Here is a 22338-nt window from a genome sequence, read left to right as displayed (position 1 = left end):
CAGGACTTCAGGATAGTTTATATGTACTAATTCCTAAAACAGGCACTAATCTCAGTATCTCTTGATGCTGTAGGATTGATTAAAAAATATATATTAATAACAATAATAAAATAAAAAAGAAGACAAATATTACCTAGGTTCTGTTGAACAGAAATTAGTAAGTATTCTTTTTTCCCTTTACTTGCTCCCTTCTGTCTTGTAAGATGAGAAATACAGAAATATTCACTTTCAATGTAGAAGTATATCTATTTACTCTAAATATCTTAGTCTAAACATCATCTGTTCAAAATTCCCAGTAATGGCTACAGTTTAACCAGTAATGGACAATCCTCCGAAGGACTGTATTTTCCTTTATGTCTGGTTTAAGTTACTCCTACTTCATCCCTTACAAAGCATCCTTCTCATTTCAACATCTTTCACCAGAGATGTAAACCAATCTGCTTCATTACAGCATTTTCAATGGAACATAAGAACATAAGCTACTGCCTTGTCTTCATTTTTTCTTTTTTTTTTTTTTGTCTGAGTTCTTTCCCCAAGGCTAAGCAGTAAATGAAGTTTGTTGTTTTTAGAAAACAAGCTCTCTTCACAAAGGAAAGTTTATCTTATTTTCATGCCTGCAGAATTCAGCCCAGCTTTGTTAAATGTCATGTTTTTATCCCCAGGAGTGTAAAGTGAGAACACCAGGACTATTGACTTAGGTGAAGATTTTGGTATGGGAAACTGCGAACAGGTGGATATATTTACTAGTACTCTGGGGTGTGTAATTACAAGTGGCTTGCTTGACTGCTTCCTGGATATATAACCAGATGAGGTAGTGGCAACCCAGAACTTGCTTCTGACCCTCTAGTAAGATCAGTTACTTTCTGTTTTCCTTTTGGACAACACCTGCAGCACCGCAATACAAATAAGTTGTGTAAACAGCACGGTTAATCCTCACATGAATTAGAACATTGTAATGAGAAATGTTGTCTTGGTGACAAAACAGCTCTGATAAGATTATGTCTCCAGCCCCATGTTCCCATCACTGGACCTGCACACTGACTTGCATCATGGCAGCTTGAGTAAAATGATCCAACCATTTGTTGATGGTGCTTTTATTTTCATTTTTCTTTTGTTTTCTAACCTGAATGACTCTAGTGAATTTACAGCAAGTCTTCAACAAACATTCATCTGCACAACCACAGGGGTGGGGCAGATAAGAAGGCACAGGGACTTCTGAGTTTGCTACTGAAAAAAAAAAAAAAACCTCCTAAGCCCAGTATGCCATCACAGCTCCTCACCTGACTACCCATTTGTCCCAGTGCATCATCATTCTTGATGCCAACAGAAGCGGTGAAAGAAAATGCACAACTACTCTTGATAGGAAGAGAGCAGACACCAGAAAGGTACAGCCATGACTATGGTTATCAGTAACCCATTCAATCATATGGCTTTCTCACCCCGTAAGATTAGTGCCTTCTCTTACTTATTGGGGATCCTTATTTTACTATTGCTTAACTGCACTATATCTACATTAAAAGCCTATACAGTCACAAATACTATATTGTCTTTAGATTTATGTAATTTACATTTTTAATGTTGTTTTTTTCTTTTGTTTTGTTTTTCCCCTTGGAGCTGAAAATGTATTAAAAGTGCTCTTGAGTAGCCTATTTCCAACAGGTTCTATGTGTTGTCTCAAAGCAGGTTTCTTAGACTTTTTGGCTTGTACATCTTTTAAAAACTAATTTTCGTATGATATTTACACATTTCAGAGGCTTGGTGATATAATTGTGAAAGATTTGTGCACACACTCAAGGACATGAAGAGACCTGAGTAGGCAGAATATATGCTGAATCTGAGCTTCATTGCATTTCAGAGGTGCAACCTGGGTGCATGTTTCTTTCACTCTATTGTCTGCCATACTTCGCCCACCAAGGACAAGTACAATATAGCCCATATATTTCCGTGGTAAAATGAAAATACCACCAGATAAATATCTAAGGCACACTCAAAAATATTGTAGAAGAATCTGAAACTTTTAAAAATAATGCATAACATTGGCAGAAATTTCCTTTCTTATGTTTGTGAGAACACCACTTATATCAGCCTTTACCATTGGCAGCACATAAAGGGAAGATGGCTGGTTTTTAAAGAAAGCATAGTCACAACACCCAGACTAGCAGCAGCCTGGATTCTCCAGAGATTGTCAGTGAGAAGCACCAAACGGGACTTAAGGCATAAACTGCTTTTGAATATTAAGCATATTTGTTTTCACCTTGGATAAAAAAAAAAAAAAAAAATAATAATAATAATAAAAGGTTAATTGCACAAACAAACCATATTGCCAGGACCATAAGACCACTTGAATTTACATCCTATTTATTGTTACAGCTGCCAATACCCTCAATATGAAGTGCAGCAGTACTATTTCAAGACATTCAGAACACATTTATGGAATTTTGAATGTGCTAATATAATAAATCCCTGGCCATGAAAGGAAAAGAGGCCTTTACCTAGTTAACTTTCTCACATAAAAATCTCTAATAGATTTGAATGACATATTAGAAGCAATGTTACAGGTAGCAGAACTTGTTAAAATATAGAAAGTTTTGCTTGAAAGGGAGCTCTGATGAAATATCCTTTCATCTTTAAATCAAAAGTAAAAAAAAAAAAAAAAAGAAAAAAAAGTTGTAGTTCTAAGAACAGAATCATTAAAACAAGTGGTCTTTTGGACAATTTAAGGTACATATTAGAACAACAGCTAGAACAACAGCTTTAAGAAATCTGAGTTCCCTAAGTAGGTTTGGTAATTAACTTTTGTGACCATTTTCTAAAAATAACCTTCTGTTCTCATGTACCATTTAGATTTTGTTGAACTGACATTTTCTAGTGAAATATTGTTCTTTCAGAGTTTTCAGTCGGCTCTCTGAAATTGCTCTGTCAGAGCCTGTATATGTTAGCTTAAAAAGCAAGACATGCAGAGCTGAGCTATTGTCCAATTCTCTTTCCTGTGAAGCAGCTGCTGAATTTGTCCCCTTATTACTACAGCAGTCTGGAAGGGGAAGTTGAAGGATTTGGTAGTGCTCCCTTTAGCATAACTCATATGTCAGTCCTATTTTGGTGTGTGTGTGTGTGTGTAATATTTTAATGCTGTAATATTCATGTAGAACAAGTAGAGTCACAGGGGAAGACATAAGCATTTCATTGCAGGTCCTGGGTGCCCGTCACCCCTGACAGAGGAGGGGTCCTTACAGAGGACAACTCAGAGGCAGACCCTGATGCAAACAGAGTCACTCGCTGTCCATCAACTCACTGTGCTGAGAGTCAAGAGAAACAAACAGATTATGTTATTTGGCTTGTTGGTTACCTACATTTAAATAGTGCTAGCACTGCAAAACATAGTTAAGGGGCAGTTACCTATTCCAAATGACCCTGGAGCTCCATACGAAGATTTTAGTATCATATTGTGATAGTCATTTTAGTATTACAAGTTTCATGACTGTTAGATTGTTCAGGACTGTTTTTAGGAGGGGCTGCAAGAGAGGCTAAACAAGTTTTTATGATATTTCTTCTGTGGGATAAACAAGCTATGTGATCTTTCCCCTCCTTCCCTTTAATAAGATCAGAATAGTATTTTCATTCTTCTTAAAGGCTCCTTCATTTCTTCCTTCACTACCCTGCTGGCTACCACTCACTAAAAAGAAGCATTTCTGCTTGCATCATGTAAGTGTCTGAACCACTTCTTACAACTAAATAAAACTTCTTCATTTAGGTCTTTGGGGTCCAAGTTTCTGTTAGAGTGCTTGACACAGTGAAAGAGTAACAGAACACTTACATAGGATTAAAATGCCAGAATGGTTTTGGGGTAAATTGCAGAGCATTCACAATGCTAGTCAGAATAAAATAAGTAAGAGAAAAACCAGCCAGGAGCTTCCCTCCCTCTTAATCTCATTTGACTGTAAGTCAGTCTCTCAATTCTGTTCGAACATATTTTTGACAAAAGTTGAGTAAGGAGCATTTTCATACTGCCAATACCATTATTTTACAAGTTATAGCCTTCAATTTTGTCTTCCATGAAAGGAATTATAATTGAGGTGAAACTTAATTATATGCTTCCTTTAATCAGGTGTCTTTTGAGTGTTAATTCATCTGGAGGACTATCAATGCTAAAAACAGTTTCAAGCACAGGACCAGCTCATGTCTCAGACCCTGGTTACCAGAGTCATAGTCCTCTCAACACAACATAGTTAAACATGGCCCCAGTGACACCTCAGGAATGCACTTTGCTGTTTGTTAAGTTCAGCCCTTTGACAGCACATACTTGACAATGAACCAGCTTTCTGTTGAGTGGCTGCTCTAACAGCACTGTTTTATAATGCAGCACATGTTCCTGTCTTCCTCATATACCTGTGTTCCAGCTTCATTTCTACCTGTGCACCCCTGTGCCAAACTTCTGAACTTTTTAGGTTAAACATCACTGTGTACTAGGCAACATGTATAGTGAAAACTAGTTTTATGTAACATGAATGAGAAAACCAAAGTTGGTCACTAACTCTGTTTGGAAGTTATTCCTTCTAGAAAACAAATTTTAAGATGAATAGTCTGGAAGAGGACACCCCAGAACCTGTTTGCTGGAATTAGGGAAAGGTGTTTCTCCTCATGAATCAACCTGCAATGCTTACTAGATATTGTATTATTTGAGAATTTAATCTTTGTGAAGTGTTAGGCTGAGATTTTCAAAGCTATGTTTGAGATTCAAACATTCAGTTCCCACCGAGATGAAAGTTGGAAGCAGTAAGTCTTTGCATGATTACCACAGCAAAAGTAGTCAGAGGACTGTGAATGGGGAGGGCATGGCAAAGACAGGCAATAGCATATGGCTGACAATACAGCAATAACAGCAGTAATGTTGATATAATTTACCACAGGTGATTTTCTGAAACAACAGGCATCAACAAACAAATCCAAAACAAACCAGCAAATCCAAACAAATCCAGCAAACACTGTAGAGATGAGGATTCCATATGAAGAGGCCACTCAATCATTCTTCATTGGATTTACCACTGGCTTAATTAACAAAAGCAGAATTTTCTTAATAATTATTTTAAGTTCAGAATTCAGCTCTATGTCAGTTTCCTTAAACATTTATTTTAAACATATTTAAACATTCCTTAAACATTCCTTAAACATTTAAAATACAGTTCTTCAGGTGACAAGGCCTGATATATACTTGGATGGGAATTAAGTAACTAAGTACTGTCTGCACAGGTCAGTACTTAGTACTTATTACAAATAAGTGCTTTCATAAAGTAATAGCTATTTCCATAAGGCTTAGTCATTATAATTATGTTTATACACTTTTCATTTTATATACAGATCAGTTTGCAAAGTAGGTCAAGTTTGACATGTGGCTCCTCTTTTTCTAAGTAAACAAGAGTAGGTCCAAACTTTCATAATTGATTATTCATTGCCTTTAAGTGGGTTCTGATCTGGGATGTGCGCGGTGACCCCGAGCTGCCTGCTGTATTTTACAGCTATTCCTCAGCTTTGAGTTTTCTCATTAAAACCTGTCTGACGCTTTCTGCTTAAATACAGGTCTCCACTGCTAAAGCGGTACTTTGCCACTGGATGGAGCTCTCAACACACAATTGACATCACGCCCCCCAAACTGCCACATTCATTTCAAGGGCTCCCTAAATACAGAATGTAAATATATAATGCTTGGTATAGTGCATCTGAAATAACAGAGTGAAATCCAGTTCTGAACGCATGTAAAAATAGTGCAGGAAAATAGCTGTTCACATTTAATCTTTCAAAACAGGGTTCATGAATTGCTGTTTGTGTTAACCCCAAAGAAATGAATTAAGTGGTAAGACTGAAAATATGTAGTGATGTGTGCAAGGCTCAGAACAGTACATCATACCTGCTAATAACTTGGAAATTGCCATAAGGTATCACCAGGCAGAAAAACAAAAACAACAAATAGATTAAAAGTAAGGAATGTTGCAATTCTGCTCTTTATTTATTCATTCATTCATTTATTTATTTATTTTGCCTTTTCACTTTGGGTATTTGTGTAGTTCATATAACCATAATACTAGGGATGCATATGACTTTTATTTTTTCTCTAGAAGTAGGGAGATGCATTTTTCACATTTTACGTTTACTGAATAGACACAAAAAGGAAGTGTCATTGTAAAGGTCACAAAGGAAGTTTATAATAGATAAGCAAACAGTGTGAGACTACCAGGCACCAGACTTGTGTTTGCAGCATCAGAACTCCCTCATTCTTAATAGTCTTCTAAGAATTTAAACAGATAGAGCTTTCTATCTTCTGCGTTAGGAGAGGTTTTTTCTTTTGCAACTGCTGTTGCACACCAGCCATGTTCATTGTTCATTAAAAATTAATAAATTACGATTCTAGTTAGACAATGTAAAGGCGTAGGTGGAATCAGTAAAAGCTGCAAATTCTGTAAATATGCACTGTGAAGGCTGCAGCTTCTAAGAAAGGAATAAACACATGAGGGTGCTGCATGGTCTGTGACAGCTCCTAACTTTAGTAGGAGCAAATGTGAGGGCAGCAGAAATAATTCTGCACTGATGCACATTTCACCTGTGGCACTTCTATTTCTCCTATTTTTGTTCTGAACTAGTATGGAGGAGCATATTTTAGTTATTTTCTGCTGAAGATTAGCGATCACACTCTTCCCCCCCCCCCTTCCCTTTTTCCTGTGTGGTCACTCTTCAAACTCAGACTCCACTCATTTTTCCTCATGCAGACTTTGCCATTTCCTGATTAGGCAGATTTAACACTAGTAGATGCTGCACTCATTCTCTTTTATATTGCTAAAATTGCACTTTTGTCTTTGTTGCCATCTTCAATTTTTTTTTTCCTTTCCCAAGCCCCTGCCTTAGACTTTTGTCATTTTGGTGAAAAGAAAAGCTAAAGAAATTTCACTAAAAATTAAAATTTCACTACCAATTAAAATTCACTCCTGAAAACTTGTCTAATTGAAAACTGGAGTCAAATGAAAGACAACTGTATTTAAGCTTTTTTTCCATTTCTTTCTATGGAGTTGTTTTCACCTTGTGACCGCTCACAAGGTCAATTTTGCCATTCTAAATCCTTAAAATGCACTATCCCCTCACCACCAGTGCCATCTTGCCTTCTAAATTGTATAACCATAAAGAAATTTCTCATTACAGACATATAGAATTCAATAATAAGTCTTTATACTTTGGGTCTGCAAAGCAAAACTGCACATAGACACATTCAGAACAATTGGGGGCCTGAGGATAATTTGTTAGGACAGAATTATTTCCAGAGGAAAAATTCAAGGTGCAAATGAAATAACTGCTGTTGTAGAGCTGAGAGACCCAATGGCAGGCTGGAGAAGATAGACAGTATATATTTTACAATGAAAGAAAAGAAACTAGAAGAAGCTTCACCTTCCAAATCTGTATTAGGTTTACTTATACTCTTCAGCAATTCAGTTTCAACAATCAGAACACACTTGCTTTGGGAAAATATCATCATTCCAGTTCATGGAAACAGACTGCTCAAGAGCCTATGGCAGCCTCAGCATCCACAGCCACAGAGCAGCAGAACAGCTGGTGCACCATGTTGTTCTGGGACAAACACGAGAACAGGGTGTCCCCAGTCAAGTAAAATGCTTGGTAGCTGGGCTGAGATTAACAAACAATGCTAACAGGCAGCATCTCTTAACCAAGTGAGCACTCCAGAAAAATGTCTATTGTCATTCACAGTAAGGCACTCCCCTTCCCATAGTGTAGTTGAAGTGACTGCTGTGGTCATAGAGCTTTCCTTTAGCTAGCCATCCTGCCTTATCAAAACATCCTCTTACTGAAAACCAAGCAAATACTTTGGTTTATGCATATGAAAGAGTCACGAGGCTCAAGCTGGGGACTCTCCTCCCTTCAGAAAATGTTCTCCCCCATTACTCTAAAAAAATTATGAGGTTCCAGACGTTTTACAGTTTCTTTTCTTTTCACTAGTGGTAGAAAGGTGAAAATTTCCTGTAACGGGGTATATTATATTTCTGAAGGTTCTGAGTAGCGTAACCTAGTTATAGCAATGAATAAATAAATAAATAAATAAAACCTTACATACTATTCACTGAAACATAGTTTGGCCGAATATCTCATTGAGCCACATCAAAACTGTGTTGTGACTTGTGCCAGTGGATCACGTATGCTCCTTGGCAGAGTAGAATTTGACATCTGAAGGATGCATTTTTAGTGGCAGTGTTTGGAATAGTTCAATTACAAACAGTACTTTCCAAGGATACAGCCGCTCAGTGTAATGATTTCATCTGTTTCCTTGGGGGAATTATGTGATGAATCCACACAGAGCATCTGATTGCATTTACCACCTGCAGGTGGTTTTAAAGTCCTTTCTTGTTTATTTTTTTTTTTAGGAATTTTAGAGCTTCACTTACCCGATGGGTCTGATTATGAGTTTTAGAAAGGGTAGTAAATTACATTTCATGTATGGGTATCACTATAACAAAGTCTATTGCTGTATATCACTTCCATAAGTTGTTTACTAGAGAACCCTACCAACAGGGACATATATTTCCTACTGAGGACATTTTGTTATAGGAGAATGTTGAGTTTCTAATGGAGCCCAAAACTACCTTTTAAATAGAGCCTGTAGAATGAACTGTATGGCAATAAACCTTTCTGCAAAATATGTTGGGCTTTCTATGGATTCCATAACACATTTTGAATGAGGTTTATTTGCACTTGTTTATCATGTCTGCTAACATTTAAGTGAAGGAAGATCTCTCCTTGGTACTACAGCATACATCTCCATCTGTTACTGCACACTCAAACCATTATATAGTATGCAGTTGAGAAGCAGAGCTCCATTCCAACATTTTACACTTTTACATTAGTCTATAGTCTTTGAGCACAAGCATTGCCTCACTTTTGAGATCTCTGACTTAAATTGTTTACTTAGAAGACCTCTATCTAGTCAAAGAACAAAGAACACACAAGTATGACAAACTCTCATAGACCTGTTATTTTCATAATCAGTAGGATATGTTATGTGCATACAAACTTAAACAAGCACTTTAAAATTAATTAATTGATTAAATCCCTACAGGTGTTGTAGTAGGACTTTTATGCAGACTTCTGCAAGGCCTGTAGAAGTAGTTGAACAGGTCTTCAACATCAAGTACACTTTGAACACCAGCTTCATTTTATTTTGACTCGTTTCACACAGTATCTCTCTGATTTGGCAAACCGTGAAAGTGCAACCACAAAGAAACACACAAACATCTAGATAGTCTGAACATTACAGAATCTTTATAGCTTATCAGTTTGACAACATGTTTTAGAGCCCTCTAGGGAACTTCAAGAGTTGTAATCCTCCAAAGGCAGATCAACAAAACAGGTCTCTTGTAAGGGTGGGATCTTTTTAAAGCACTTTTACAAGAAATGCTTACAAACTTCTACATTATGAGATACAGCAGGAAAAGAATTATGATTAGCAACTTATATCCCCCTTAAGCTGTTTACTGTAAAAAGCAGTAAAATAGCTGAGACTATAGTTTCCTCTGCTACTAAGCAATGAATGTTGATTTTGATTCTGCAAGTTTGAATTCCCAAATTATCAACTAAGTTTTATTCCATTTTTCTAAAAAGAACAATTTTGACAGAATGTTTCTGCCCATCAGTCTTTTAAAATGTCACTTGTGGGTAAGATTGTACAAGGTACTTCATAAAAATTACAACCATAAAAAAAATCTCCTTTAACAATGCCTTCATAATGGATTACCTCATGTAGTATATTTTCATTAGTTATTGTATTACACATTGAAGATGTGGTATTTCAGTTTATTCTTTCTTCTCATTTGGAAGTCTGGCAAGGAGTGGAAGTGAGAAAAATGATCTTATCTGATTCGTCCCTCTCCATGACAGAGCCACAGGAAACCTAAATCTTGATATAAGAATCTACCCAACTCTCACAGACATGTTCCAAGCAGGTACAACATCCTTCTTTAGTGCAGTCAGTCATTCTGGGTGTAACACACCCTACAAAAGCTTGGGACTAGCCTGCTTTCTCTGACTGCAGGGAAGAAAAAAAATATATATATATATAATAATAATAATTTAAAAAAAAACACTCTGAAAGCTATATCTCCCACCAGGGACTCTCCATGTACATTGTTTAAATCACCTTTTCCCTCCCATGTCAGTTTCCTCTCAGGTGTGTGTCACAAAGGAGCACCTGCAGGGTCATTCCTATCTTGGATGGGAGTATTAAAAAGAACAGGGAAATAGGTTCAAGTTCTCTTCAAGCTCCTCTTTAATTCTGGTTGCCCATATCAGTGTGCAAACTGGAGCATTTTTGCCTTACTGGAAAAAGTCAAAACAGGTGGAGATGCAACAAAACAGGTGGAGATGCAACATCTGCTACATCAACAAGCAAGCTGCTTTAACTACTTATTTTCTACATTCATATTTCATTCTCTTTGTGTCATGATACATCTGAGATGGACAAGTCTATCCAGTCACTGGAAATGGAGCCCAACTTGGCTCCAAATCTCTTTTCTAGTAGTCTGTGAAGATACAGTGGCACCTCCAAGCCTTAAGGAACAGGTCACGTGCATGGGACAAATGTCCCAAGCCCCATGCCCTCAGCTGTGGGCACAGACACGGCAGCTTGTAGCTTTCAGTTCCAATAAATATAGGCACGTTAGAGGAGCCTCTTAGTGCAATGTAAGAAGTATGTCTCCTCCAAAGCACAGTTTGGAGTCTGCACTTGACAGTGTGACACAACTCTTGAGAGAGATTGAGGATGACAAAATACAGACATCTGCATCTGATTTTAACTGCAAAACAGTGTAGAGTGACAATGGAGAGAAAGGGGATCTTCTAGGGCATGATTTATCTCATGCTAAAGATGACATTGTTACCGATTAAAAAAGGAGCTAAGGATGACCAGCTGAGATGCACACAAAACACTGTAGTTGTCTAAAGTTAGTGAAGAGTAATCTCCCTTTATTTCTTATACTTTATGAAAGTTGGGGGTTGAGACACACCCAAACTGGCTTTCCCATGGAAAGGAAAGCAGCAGCATGAGGTCAACAGTCATCTATCTGGGCATATTGGGTTATAGCTAAAGAGAGGAGAATTAAGACACAGACCAGGATTCATTACTACTTCTGCTACATGGCTTGTTCGAGTGTACATTTGCAACAATGAGTAGCCCCAGTCTCAGCACCAGGCAGTCAATTTTTGTTTTGTTTTGTTTTGTTTTTTAAAGCAAAGACAAACTGGGATTATAATACACTAATTACACTTCTCCCTTCAAATTATTTTCAGTAGCACCCAGGCCTTTAATCATGATCTTTAAGAACTACACGACCATAAAGTGCTTTCTACTTACTGAGCTGTGTCAAGCTATGTTTATTTTATTTTTATATTTCCCAAGAGATGCTATAGTGGGTTATTATCTCCCTTTTTATCTGCATCCGATTTGTCCACTGCTAATTCCAGTTTCTACAGTCCAATAGCTATGACCACATAAGCTAAATAGTTTCTGAATAAAGTTAACTATTAAAATGCGGCTGATGTTATGTCATAAAAATGTTATAAAGATAATGGTGCAGAATTCAATCTTGGTTCTTTATTTCCACATAATATATTCCATATTTATGTAATACTTATTCTTGCCCTGACCTAGCTTGCTGCATGGAATCAATCTATATGTGAGCCATAAAACATATCAATGCATCTATAAAGTCAGCAAGATATTCTTAAACATTTTTTCCTCCCTAAGTAAGACAATTGTATGAATCTAAATAAATATACTCCAAGTAATAGAGGCTGTATTAGAAAGTTTAATAACACTACATTAAGACAACATATTGCTATTAAGACAATGAGCTGAGCGTTTCAAGGTTCTTACCACCCCACTTTGTATGCAAAACTCATCTTTCTTCATAAGACCTCATGTATTAAGTAACAATTTTTAGTCCAGATTTCCTAAGGAACTAAAAGTCTCTTAGATCCAAGCTTCTGTTTCACCTGCTGATACAGAGATGTACACTCCTCTTAAGTGAGTGCTAATAGGCATATTTGTTCTAATTGTAAGATGAAATCAATGTAAGATCAACCTTCAGCTACATCCTAGAATTTAGCACAGAGTTATGCACACACCCATATAAGTAAAGTCATCTCATACACAGTATCAAGGCCTTAAAATGTTACATTTCTGGAAAGAACAAGGGCATTACTGGCTAAAAAGGCTAATAAAAGTAGCAGTTTAAACTGTCAACCACAAAAGCATTGCATTATACATAGTAATGGTATAAACAAGATAATAAAATAGATGAAGGGCAAGAGGTAATTGGAAGTCATGATACTTTTTGTTGTCTTCTTGTGGTGGCATGGCTCTGCAACAGGAAGAGGGAACTATAGCACTAGTTGACGCTAGCCATCACAAAAACTGTCCTTGCTGGAAAACACCTACAAGCCCCTGCCACCCTTTAACATTTTTCAGAAATCCCTCCCAAAATACTCACAATGTGTTGTTTAAGTTACCCAGATCAGATAACTGAAGTGAGAAGCATCTCTGCAACACAGCCGGTCTGGTTCAGCAAATGCCAAGGTCTAATGGTAAAGTAAGAATAACAAGTATTCAGCAAAACTTAAGGTCAAACATTTGGCTAAGTATTAGAAACAAAAGTTTACAAGAAAAAAAATATAAAGGCACTCTTCATCTCAATTTAAGAGTTTTTGTTTATTTGTTTGTTTTTTACTTTGGCTGTTAGAAGCCATTAAACAAGGAAAGACAGGATACACAGCTTTATTTTTTTCTTGATGTTGTCTTCAGTTTTACAGCTGTATTCTTCACCCTGAACTACAGTGATTACAGACTAAAAATGTAAATGTCCCTACAGTTCTCCAAAATCAATTGTTTTACAGTTTAATCTGCAATTTCCAGCCCTCGTATTACACTTATTCCACTGAATGAATATAATATAGAGACTGCTGCAAGTGCTGTTAATGACATGCATTTCTCCAGAGTTTAAGTCCAAACTTTTTCATCCCTACCCATAATCTTTATTTTTGTTACCAACATATCCTTGGTAACCTGAAACATGATTCTGGTTACATCTATAATTTATGAAGCTCAGCATCAGTACAATATCAGTTTTCTGCAATAGCTACATGCAATAGATTGACTTTGTGACAGAGCATTTTGTCCAGTCCCCTTTCCAAACAGGCACTGTAATTTTTAGTGGTCTGTTATCAGACATAGTGAAGAAAATTATGTATTCTGAGCTATTTGATACATATACACATAAGTCGATTTTCCTTAATTGTTTGATGTGAAGACTTTTTTGGAGTCCTCCTGAACCAGCTGACTGACATGAAATTATTTTCCTCTAGATCATGTAAAACAGACAGAAGGTGTAATGCATTGCAACATCTAAGGAAATAAATTTAATTTCTTTCCTTTCGCTCCCTATTTCTCCTTGTAATCTAATCACAGCCAACCATAATAGTAAAATTTTATTTCATGGGGAATTAAACATGAGCTGTTTTATACACAAAACAATCTAAACTGAAGCACATGGGAGAACCTGGAGTTGCTGAGTCTCTTCAATTGGTCAAGTAATAGCATGGAACTACCACTGTAAGTGCACAACAAATTAAAATTCTTGTTTCACCTACTTCTAAAGCTGCAATAATCAAAATGGTTCCTTTACAGTGGTCCAAAAATCTGTGATGCAATTTCAATTAGTAGGGAGCCATTAAAGAATGACCTCAACTAAACTTTTGCAGAAATTTGAAAAATATACCATCTTTTTGTTTTTGTAAGTTAACAAATCTTTGCAATTATCTTCTCAGTATTAAGCATTATATTTCTGAATATCTGGATATACACTGCATGACAGTATATCACAATGGAAATTAATCAGTAGGTAAAAGAGTGCCAGTAGAGACAAGTGAAACAAATGAAGAAGATGTAATTGCAATTAGTATAAGCTTGTGTACCTTAAGAAATTTGTTCATATCTTCTGCCATGAAAACAGACTCCTAATAGTGTTGAATAATATGGAAATTATTTGACTGTGAATCAAGACCTCTGAGTGGAAATCAATAAGTATAATCATAGAATCGTTAGGGTTGGAAAAGACCTCCAAGATCATCTGGTTCAACCATCACCCTACTACCAATGTCACCCACTAAACTGTGTCCCTAAGCACTAAGTCCAACTTTTCCTTAAACACCCCTAGGGATGGTGACTCCACCACTTCCCTGGGCAACATGTTCCAATGCCTAACCACTCTTTCTGAGAAGAAATGTCTCCTAATTTCCAAACTAAACCTCCCATGACGCAACTTGAGGCCATTCCCTTTACTCTTATCAGTAGTTACCTGTGAGAAGGGGCCAACCCCCAGCTCCCCACACCTTCCTTTCAGGCAGTTGTAGAGAGCAATAAGGTCTTGAGACTCCTCTTCTCCAGACTAAACAACCCCAGTTCCCTCAGCTGCTCCTCACAGGACTTGTGCTCCAGGTCCTTCACCAGCTTTGTAGCCCTTCTCTGGACATGTTCCAGGGCCTTGATGTCTTTCTTGTACTGAGGGGTCCAAAACTGAACACAGTACTTGAGTTGCAGCCTCACCAGAGCAGAATACAAGGGGATGATCACCTCCCTGGTCCTGCTGGCTACCCTATTCCCGATACAAGCTAGGATGCCGTTGACCTTCTTGGCCACCTGGACACACTACAGGCTCGTGTTCAGGCAAGCATCAACCAGCACTCCCAGACCCTTTTCCTCTGCACGGTTTTTGAGCCACTCTCCCCCAAGCCTGTAGAACTGCCTGGGGTTGTTGTGGCCAAAGTGCAGGACCCAGCACTTAGCCATATTGAACCTCATCCCATTGGCCTCTGCCCATTGACCCATCTTGTCCAGGTCCCTCTGCAGGGCCTCCCTACCCTCCAGCAGATTGACACATTCCCCCAGCTTGGTGTCATCTGCAAACTTACTTAGGGTGCACTCAATTCCCTTATCCAAATCATCAATAAAGATATTAAAGAGGATGGACCCCAACACTGATCCCTGGGAAATACCACTGGTGACCAGTTGCCAGCTGGATTTCACTCTGTTCACCACTACTCTCTGGACCAGTCCATCCAGACTTTTTTAATCCAGCAAAGAGTGTACCCATCCAAGCCATGGGCTGCCAGCTTCTCCAGGAAATAAAAACTGTGGGAGACCATGTCAAAGGCCTTGCTGAAGTCTAGGTAGACTATGTCAACAGCCTTTCCCTCAACCAGCAGGTGGGTCACCCAGTCATAGAAGATGAAATTGGTCAGGCAGGACTTGCCTTTCAGGAACCCATGCTGACTGGGCCTGATCCCCCGGTTGTCCCAAATATGCTGTGTGAGTGAATTCAAGATGACCTGTTCCATCACCTTTCCTGGCAACGAGGTCAGGCTGACAGGCCTGTAGTTCCCTGGGTCCTCCTTACAACCCTTCTTTTTTAAGCATCACATTAGCAAGTCTCCAGTCATTTGGGACCGCGCCAGATGACCATGACTGCTGATAGGTGATGGAAAGAGGCCCAGTAATCACATCTGCCAGATCCCTCAGCACCCTCGGGTGGATCCCACCTGGCCCCATGGACTTGTGACAGTCCAGGCAGAGCAGCAGGTCTCTAACTGTTGCCACCTGAACTGAGGGGGGTTTCTTCTGCTCCCCTTCCCAGACTTCCAGGTCGTGAGACTGAGTACTCTGAGGATAAGTGGTCTGGCTAGTAATGACAGATGTAAAGAAGGCATTAAGAACTTCAGCCTTTTCCTTGTCCTCATTACTCATGTTTCCCCCTGTGTCCAGTAAAGAATGGAAATTCTCCTTGGCTCTCCTCTTGCCGTTAATATATTTGTAAAACATTTTTTGTTATCCTTGACCATAGTGGCCAGGTTGAGCTTGTACTGGGCTTTGGCCTTCTTGATTTTCTCTCTACATATGCTGGCAACATCCTTGTACTCTCCCCAAGTTGCCTGTCCCTTCTTCCACCAGACATAAACTTTCTTTTTCTCCCGGACACTCAGCAAAAGTTCCCTGTTCAGCCGTGACAGTCTTCTACCCTGCTGGCTCATCTCACAGCACACGAGGAGAGCCTGCTCCTGCGCCTTTATGACTGCCTTCTTGAGAAGCGCCCAGCCTTCATGGACCCCTCTGCCTTTCAGGACTGACTTCCAAGGGAACTTCCTTACCATTGTCCTGAAAAATTCAAAGTCTGCCCTCCAGAAGTCCAAGGTAACAGTTTTACTGACACCCCTCATGACTTCTCTAAGAATAGAGAACTCTACCATGTCATGGTCACTCTGCCCAAGACAACTCCATACCACCACTTCTTCCAGCAGTCATTCTCTGTTCATGAAGTGCATGTCTAGCAGGGCACCCCCTCTGGTAGGCTCACTAACCAGCTGAGTCAGGAAGCTGTCTTCCATGCACTCCAGAAACCTTCTAGACTGTTTCCTCAGGGCTGTATTGTATTTGCAGCATATGTCTGGGAAGTTAAAGTTCCCCATGAGAACAATCCCTGGTGATTGAGCAACTTCCACCAGCTGCTTATAGAACGCCTCATCCGTCTCTTCCTCCTGGTTTGGCAGTCTATAACAGACCCTACCAGGATGTCTGCCTTGTTGGCCGACCCCCTGATCCTTATCCACAGGGACTCTAGCTTATCATTCCCAACCCTGAGCTCAACAACATCAAAACACTCTAATATAGAGAGCCACACTACTGCCCCTCCTCAGTTGCCTGTCCCTTCTGAAGAGCTTGTAGCCATCCATTGCAGCACTCCAGTTGTGGGAGTGGTCCCACCATGTTTCAATGATGGTGACTAGGTCATAGTTTGCCTGCTACACAATGGCTTCCACCTCCTCCTGTTTGTTGCCCATGCTGCATGCATTGGTGTAGATGCATTTCAATTTTGCCATTGCCTTCACCCCCAACCCTGGGACTGCTTCCCCAGGCTCATCTCTATTGAGCCTCATTTCACCCCTGTTCCCCTTCATACCTAGTTTAAAGACCTCTTGATGATCTCTGCCAGCTCCTGGGCTAGAATCTCTTTTCCCCCTTTGAGACAGGTGGGACCCATCAGCAGCCATCAGGCCAGTGCCGAGTAAACCTCCTCATGATTCAAAAACCCAAAATTCCTGCAATGGCACCAGCCTCTCAGCCACGTACTGACCAGCTGGACCTTCCAGGTCTACTCAGTATCCCTCCCCACCACTGAAAGGATAGAGGAAAACACCACCTGTGCACCCACTCCAACCAGTAACCGCCCCAATCCCCTGAAGTTCCTTCTGATAGCCTTCAGGCTTTTCTCAGCAATTTCATCACTGCCAGGCTGAATTATTGTGAAGGGGTAATAATTGGAGGGGAAAACCAGGTCAGGAACTTTCCCGGTGATGTCCCTGAACCAGGCCCCAGGCAGGCAGCAGACCCCTATGGGTAGTGTCCAGCTGACATATAGGGCTCTCTGTTCCCCTCAGAAGGGAGTTGCCTTCGACCATTACTCTTCTTTCCTTCTTGGCAGAGGAAGTCTTGAGGCATGGAGTTGACTTCTTTGCCGTAGACAACCTCTTGGGTGTACCTTCTCCCACATCCTCACTACCCTGTCCCTCGAGCTCCATGGCCTCAAACCTATTGTGTAAGAGCACCTGGGGAGGTGAGGCAGGTAGGGAGGGGGCTTGCCGTCAATGCTGAGTAGGGACCTATTTCTATTCTTCTCCATCTCTCAGGTCCCCTCCCTCCGCCTGACAGTAACAGGGCAGGGAGTCCATCACTATTTGGGGTGTATCACCCCAGTGCCTTTCTTTCAGGCATGGCAGGGAGTTACTCCACCAGTCTAACTACTTGCACTCCCTGATAGTCCTTAATCTCCCACGTCCTGCTTGAGCTCTGCCACCAGGCTGATCAGATCTTCCACCTGCTCGCACCTCATGCAGGCAGTATCTCTGTCACCCTCCATTGGTAGCAACAGGTTCATGCACTCCCTGATTATTAAATAACCCTGATTATAAATCATCACTCCCTGACAATTTCTCTCTCAGGATCCTACTTCAGAGTTTATAGGTCTCCAGAAAAGACTGCCATTTTAAGTAACTAAAAAAAGCTAGAGTAAATATAACTGCACTACTTGTATAATAGTGCAATTTAGCAATCTCTTCAAGATTTTTGATTAAGAAGAAACAGGCTACAGCCTACTGAAAGACATGAAGTATCCGCTATCCAGCAACCCACCTTCCGACTGGTTAATGTTTGACTGATGGGCTCCTTTACACAAGTGCACAGGAAGAGTTTCTATTTTTTTTACCCTGACATATTAGTATTTTAGAAGAGAAGAAATGGAAAATGAATTAGCGTTTTTCACTTTGTGTTCTCTACAGAGTTCAGAAGATATTTAAAATAATTAAAAAAAAAAAACAACCACAACACATGACCTAAAGACACATACACACGCAGCCCAAAACCCATCCATATGAGGTGAGTTTTCCAGTGCTCATAAGCCTGACATAATGAAGCATTTATTCTCTTGTATTTTCTGGCTGCATTTTAACTTTTCTTTATAAGAATTATCTAGAAAAAAAAGAAAAAAAGTCCTTTGAATATTCTCTCATTAGTATGCTTTGGCAACTGAAGGTAATAACATCAGTCAAAGAATACAAGACAATCTCCAACTTAGCCTTCCAGCGAATGTTGTTAATGACCTATCACATATTTCACTGAAAAAAGAAATGGATCCACATAACAGTCACTATAACAGTGGGCAGACCAGCAGGCTGCTTCATCTGCTTTTAATTTCTAGTTTTAAATTACACTTGTACCTATATTAAAAGAAGAGAAGGAGAAGGAGAAAGAAAGAGAAGGAGGAGAAGGAGAAGGAGAAGGAGAAGGAGAAGGAGAAGGAGAAGGAGAAGGAGAAGGAGAAGGAGAAGGAGAAGGAGAAGGAGAAGGAGAAGGAGAAGGAGAAGGAGAAGGAGAAGGAGAAGGAGAAGGAGAAGGAGAAGGAGGAGAAGAGGGAGGAGAAGAGGGAGAGGAGGAGAGGGAGGGGATGGGAGGAAGAGGGGAGGAGGAGAGGGAGGGGATGGGAGGCCAGGCAAGGCAAGGCTAGGGGAAAAGAAAATAGAAGCCTCTAGATATTTGTGATACCTTTCCTTCCTCCACCTTCAAGCCTGTTTCCATATGATTTCATGTGATACCATGACATTAGCAAAAGTAAACCAAGTTAATGTGCATTAATACAAGTTTCAGTTTGGAAGCCTGGTGTCAGATTTTGGAGGTCTTTTTTTTTAACAAAGCTTTGGATAGTCATATTCTGGGTTATGGAGAAAAAAATAAATATTTACCTTAAAGAAGTTTGTTGTAGTAATAAAACATAAAACCACTACTAAACTAATAATCAAATTAACCCAATGAATTCAATAACCTGAAATAAGTTCACAATGTTATATTGTTTATAAAAAAGTTTCCATGTGCCTAACAATTCAATGTAGTCTGAATTTTAACCTGTGGTATTATTGCAATAAAAGGAAAGGCTGCAAATCTATCTCTGTAGTTGAATGTTTACATGTAATTTAATAGTCTAGTAAATATTAATAACAAATAGCTATGGCCTACATAATGATAAAAATTTGACTACTGTACTGGGTCTGGAGAAGTAGGTGCAACTACTATTCCAATAGAGAAAGAGAAGGAAGTTTTTTTGTTTTTTTTAATATAGAAAAAGGTAATTTTAAAATAATTTTTATTGTCAAAAATATTTTGTGTACCTATGACAGAAAGGATATAAAAATTATTATACTCTGTTCATTCAGAAATCAACCACAAACATTTTTCCCTATAGATCTTTTCTATATTCAAAAGGTTTTGCTCTGCTATACACAAAAGAGGATCAATTATGTGCCTTGGGAAACATGAGAATGGGTCCACAGGTTACATCTTTGAACTTGACAGTTAAATTTCCAAACTTGCACAGCACAAATCTTGAACTCGGACATAAATTTAAGATGATTTTTTCCTAATAGAAGGCTGAGGACTGACAGAGAAAGAGTTTTGCTTTTTAAGAGGTTTAAGGAAAAGAGAAGAGAGGGATTTAATGAGATATTCTAGAACTACATGACATAGTAAAAGGAGAGCCTGAACAATGAACATGCCCAAGAAATCCAGATTATAGTATTAGCACTATTAGCCATATTCAGAAGGTCTAAATTCCCCCCAGGTCTTTCTGGGAGTCAACATTTCCAGCCCTTATTACTAGCTGACTAGTCTTTAGAGATTTTTAGCCAAAAGCTAATGCCATGCAGAAGGATCTGGACAATCTGAAGATATCACAGGGTAACATGCAAGTTTACATACTGTAAAGGCTCTTTTAAACACACAAAAGTTGTCCTGGTCTATGTTTCAACCACTCTAGTTTTCTGTTCTTGAGGAACATCAAGGAAAGTTTGACAACTTGATGCAATTTGTTGTGTCCTTCCAGAGCTTACAGAGAACCTGAAACGATAGCTCATGTTGGCTGTGACACACCCCAACACTCTAAAATCATCTGCTTCCCTGAGAAGAGAGCTCTACCAGGAGTCATAAATCAAAGCCTTTGATTTATTCAATGTAAAATCTCAGGTTTAGGGAAAAAAAAAACTTGGTATTGTAGTTGTGGCTATAGTGATGTAAATGAAAGTAGGCTGTACCTAAATTAGTGAAGCTGGGGAAAAATACAGTGCACTGAAAAGGTTACAGATGGTTCTACTGTCACAAATAACAAGTTCAGTCAGCTTACATGAAAAATAAAGTGCTACTCTATCAAGGATAAAAGAAGCAGGCTTATAATCAACTTCATCAGTTACTTCAGGAAGGATCTTTTGAAGGAGCAGGGAACAGAGTTAATTACATGCCCTTTTCTTTGTCTTTTTTTTCTTCCCTATGCAAACTTCATATGCAAGATGCACCTATGAAATAAACCTCTCATGAAGTAACATTGTTGTGTATGTGCTTGAAACCCATCAACATGCTTTTATTTTGCAAACATATTCAGAACAGCTTTAGGCTTAAACAGGCCTTCTCTTGACTCAGAAGCAAATAGGAAATCCCTTCTCAATCTCGTTTTGCAAACTGGTAAATTAGATTAGTGGAACCAAGCTTTCACATCTCCTCTTTATACAGATTAATAGTTTATTTTTATGTTGCAGTATGAACTGCTACAGTAAGAATCATAAACTGTTTGAGCAAACAAACCCTGCCTTAGGGAGAGGGGATTGGGTAAGGATGAGGAACAGAACACAGTTGACCTTCAGGAAGCTCTGTCTTGGCTGAACTGCTGCCCCTCCTGGTTTCTGCAGAGATCTCCCATAGCATGTGAGGACACCATGATCAGGAGCACAGGAGACCAATGGCAAGGATTGATCCAGTGCAGGTAAAAACATTTATTTATAGGGTCTACTAACAAGTTTCTGTCTGAAGGAAAGGTGTCTGTGTTATTTCATTCTCTGGGCTTCCTTGAAGCAGAAATGGCTGCTTTTGCCAAACTGCTGAACTATGCAACTAATCTGCAATATCCACAAACAGAGGTTGGAATGAGATACTCCAGTTTATTTTCATTTGATGGGGCTTAACTACTGAGCAAAGTATTTAGAAATCAAAGGCTAATGCTAACTCTTTTTACGACCTCTTTCCCTGCCATACATGGCCTTCTTGTAGTGAAATTTTCTTTTCAGGATGAAAATAGGAATTTAAATTGGACAGACTTCAAAAAAAAAAAAAAAAAAGTAAAAATTGTGTTTGTAAAGAGACACAGGCAACATAATTAAGTTTTCTGTTGAGATCTTTTTTTTTTTTCCATGTTTGTAGCACTGACAACTGAAGTGAATTGTGCAAAATATATATATATATTTTCTCTGTCTTACAAAAGGAACATATGTTAACTGCTCATAAAGTAAGTTGTGTACATTACTTTAAAATATTTAATTTTGTTAAAATCTGCAAGTTCTTAAGCCTGTGGAAAACTACTTATCCTTACAAATAAACTATCTTAAGGCACACAATTCTGTGCAAGCTGTTCCTTTTCTATGTTCTTTTCTTCCTTTTTGTCTTCTTTTTTTTTGTTTGTTTGTTTGTTTTCATGTAACAAACGTTCACTAAATTAGAAAACACCATCTCATTCCAAAATAAAACAAAACAAACCTATGAACCAATTTTTACCTGCTCCCGTTTTTCCACTTAGATAGAATGATGTTGAATAAACAAAAGATGCTACTGTTTTAGTAGGCCATAACTTTACTCTTAGGTTTACAAATTTTCCA

General features: G+C 38.9%; 1 protein-coding gene across 4 annotated transcripts in view; it reads left to right on the top strand.

Annotated features, from left to right (window-relative positions):
• The first annotated feature begins 1094 nt into the window (after positions 1-1094).
• Positions 1095-22338, top strand: part of LOC310905157 (uncharacterized protein) — a 78476-nt gene continuing 57232 nt past the window's right edge. Inside the window, exons 1-3 of one of the 4 annotated variants that reach the window (XM_083851034.1) lie at positions 1095-1385; positions 16081-16288; positions 21379-21452. In XM_083851034.1, the coding sequence (XP_083707160.1) occupies positions 1318-1385; positions 16081-16288; positions 21379-21452 (350 nt within the window). In that variant the 5' untranslated portion in view covers positions 1095-1317. Of the gene's footprint in view, positions 1386-13571; positions 13655-16080; positions 16289-21378; positions 21453-22338 lie in introns of those variants that run through there. The other 3 variants (XR_014588809.1, XR_014588810.1, XR_014588808.1) reach the window with 3 other exon arrangements.

Source organism: Anser anser (genome assembly GCF_964211835.1).
Source record: "Anser anser genome assembly, chromosome: 1".
Classification (NCBI taxonomy): domain Eukaryota; kingdom Metazoa; phylum Chordata; class Aves; order Anseriformes; family Anatidae; genus Anser; species Anser anser.
The sequence above is the reverse complement of the archived record's forward strand: the minus strand, read 5'-3'. Positions and strand labels throughout refer to the sequence as shown.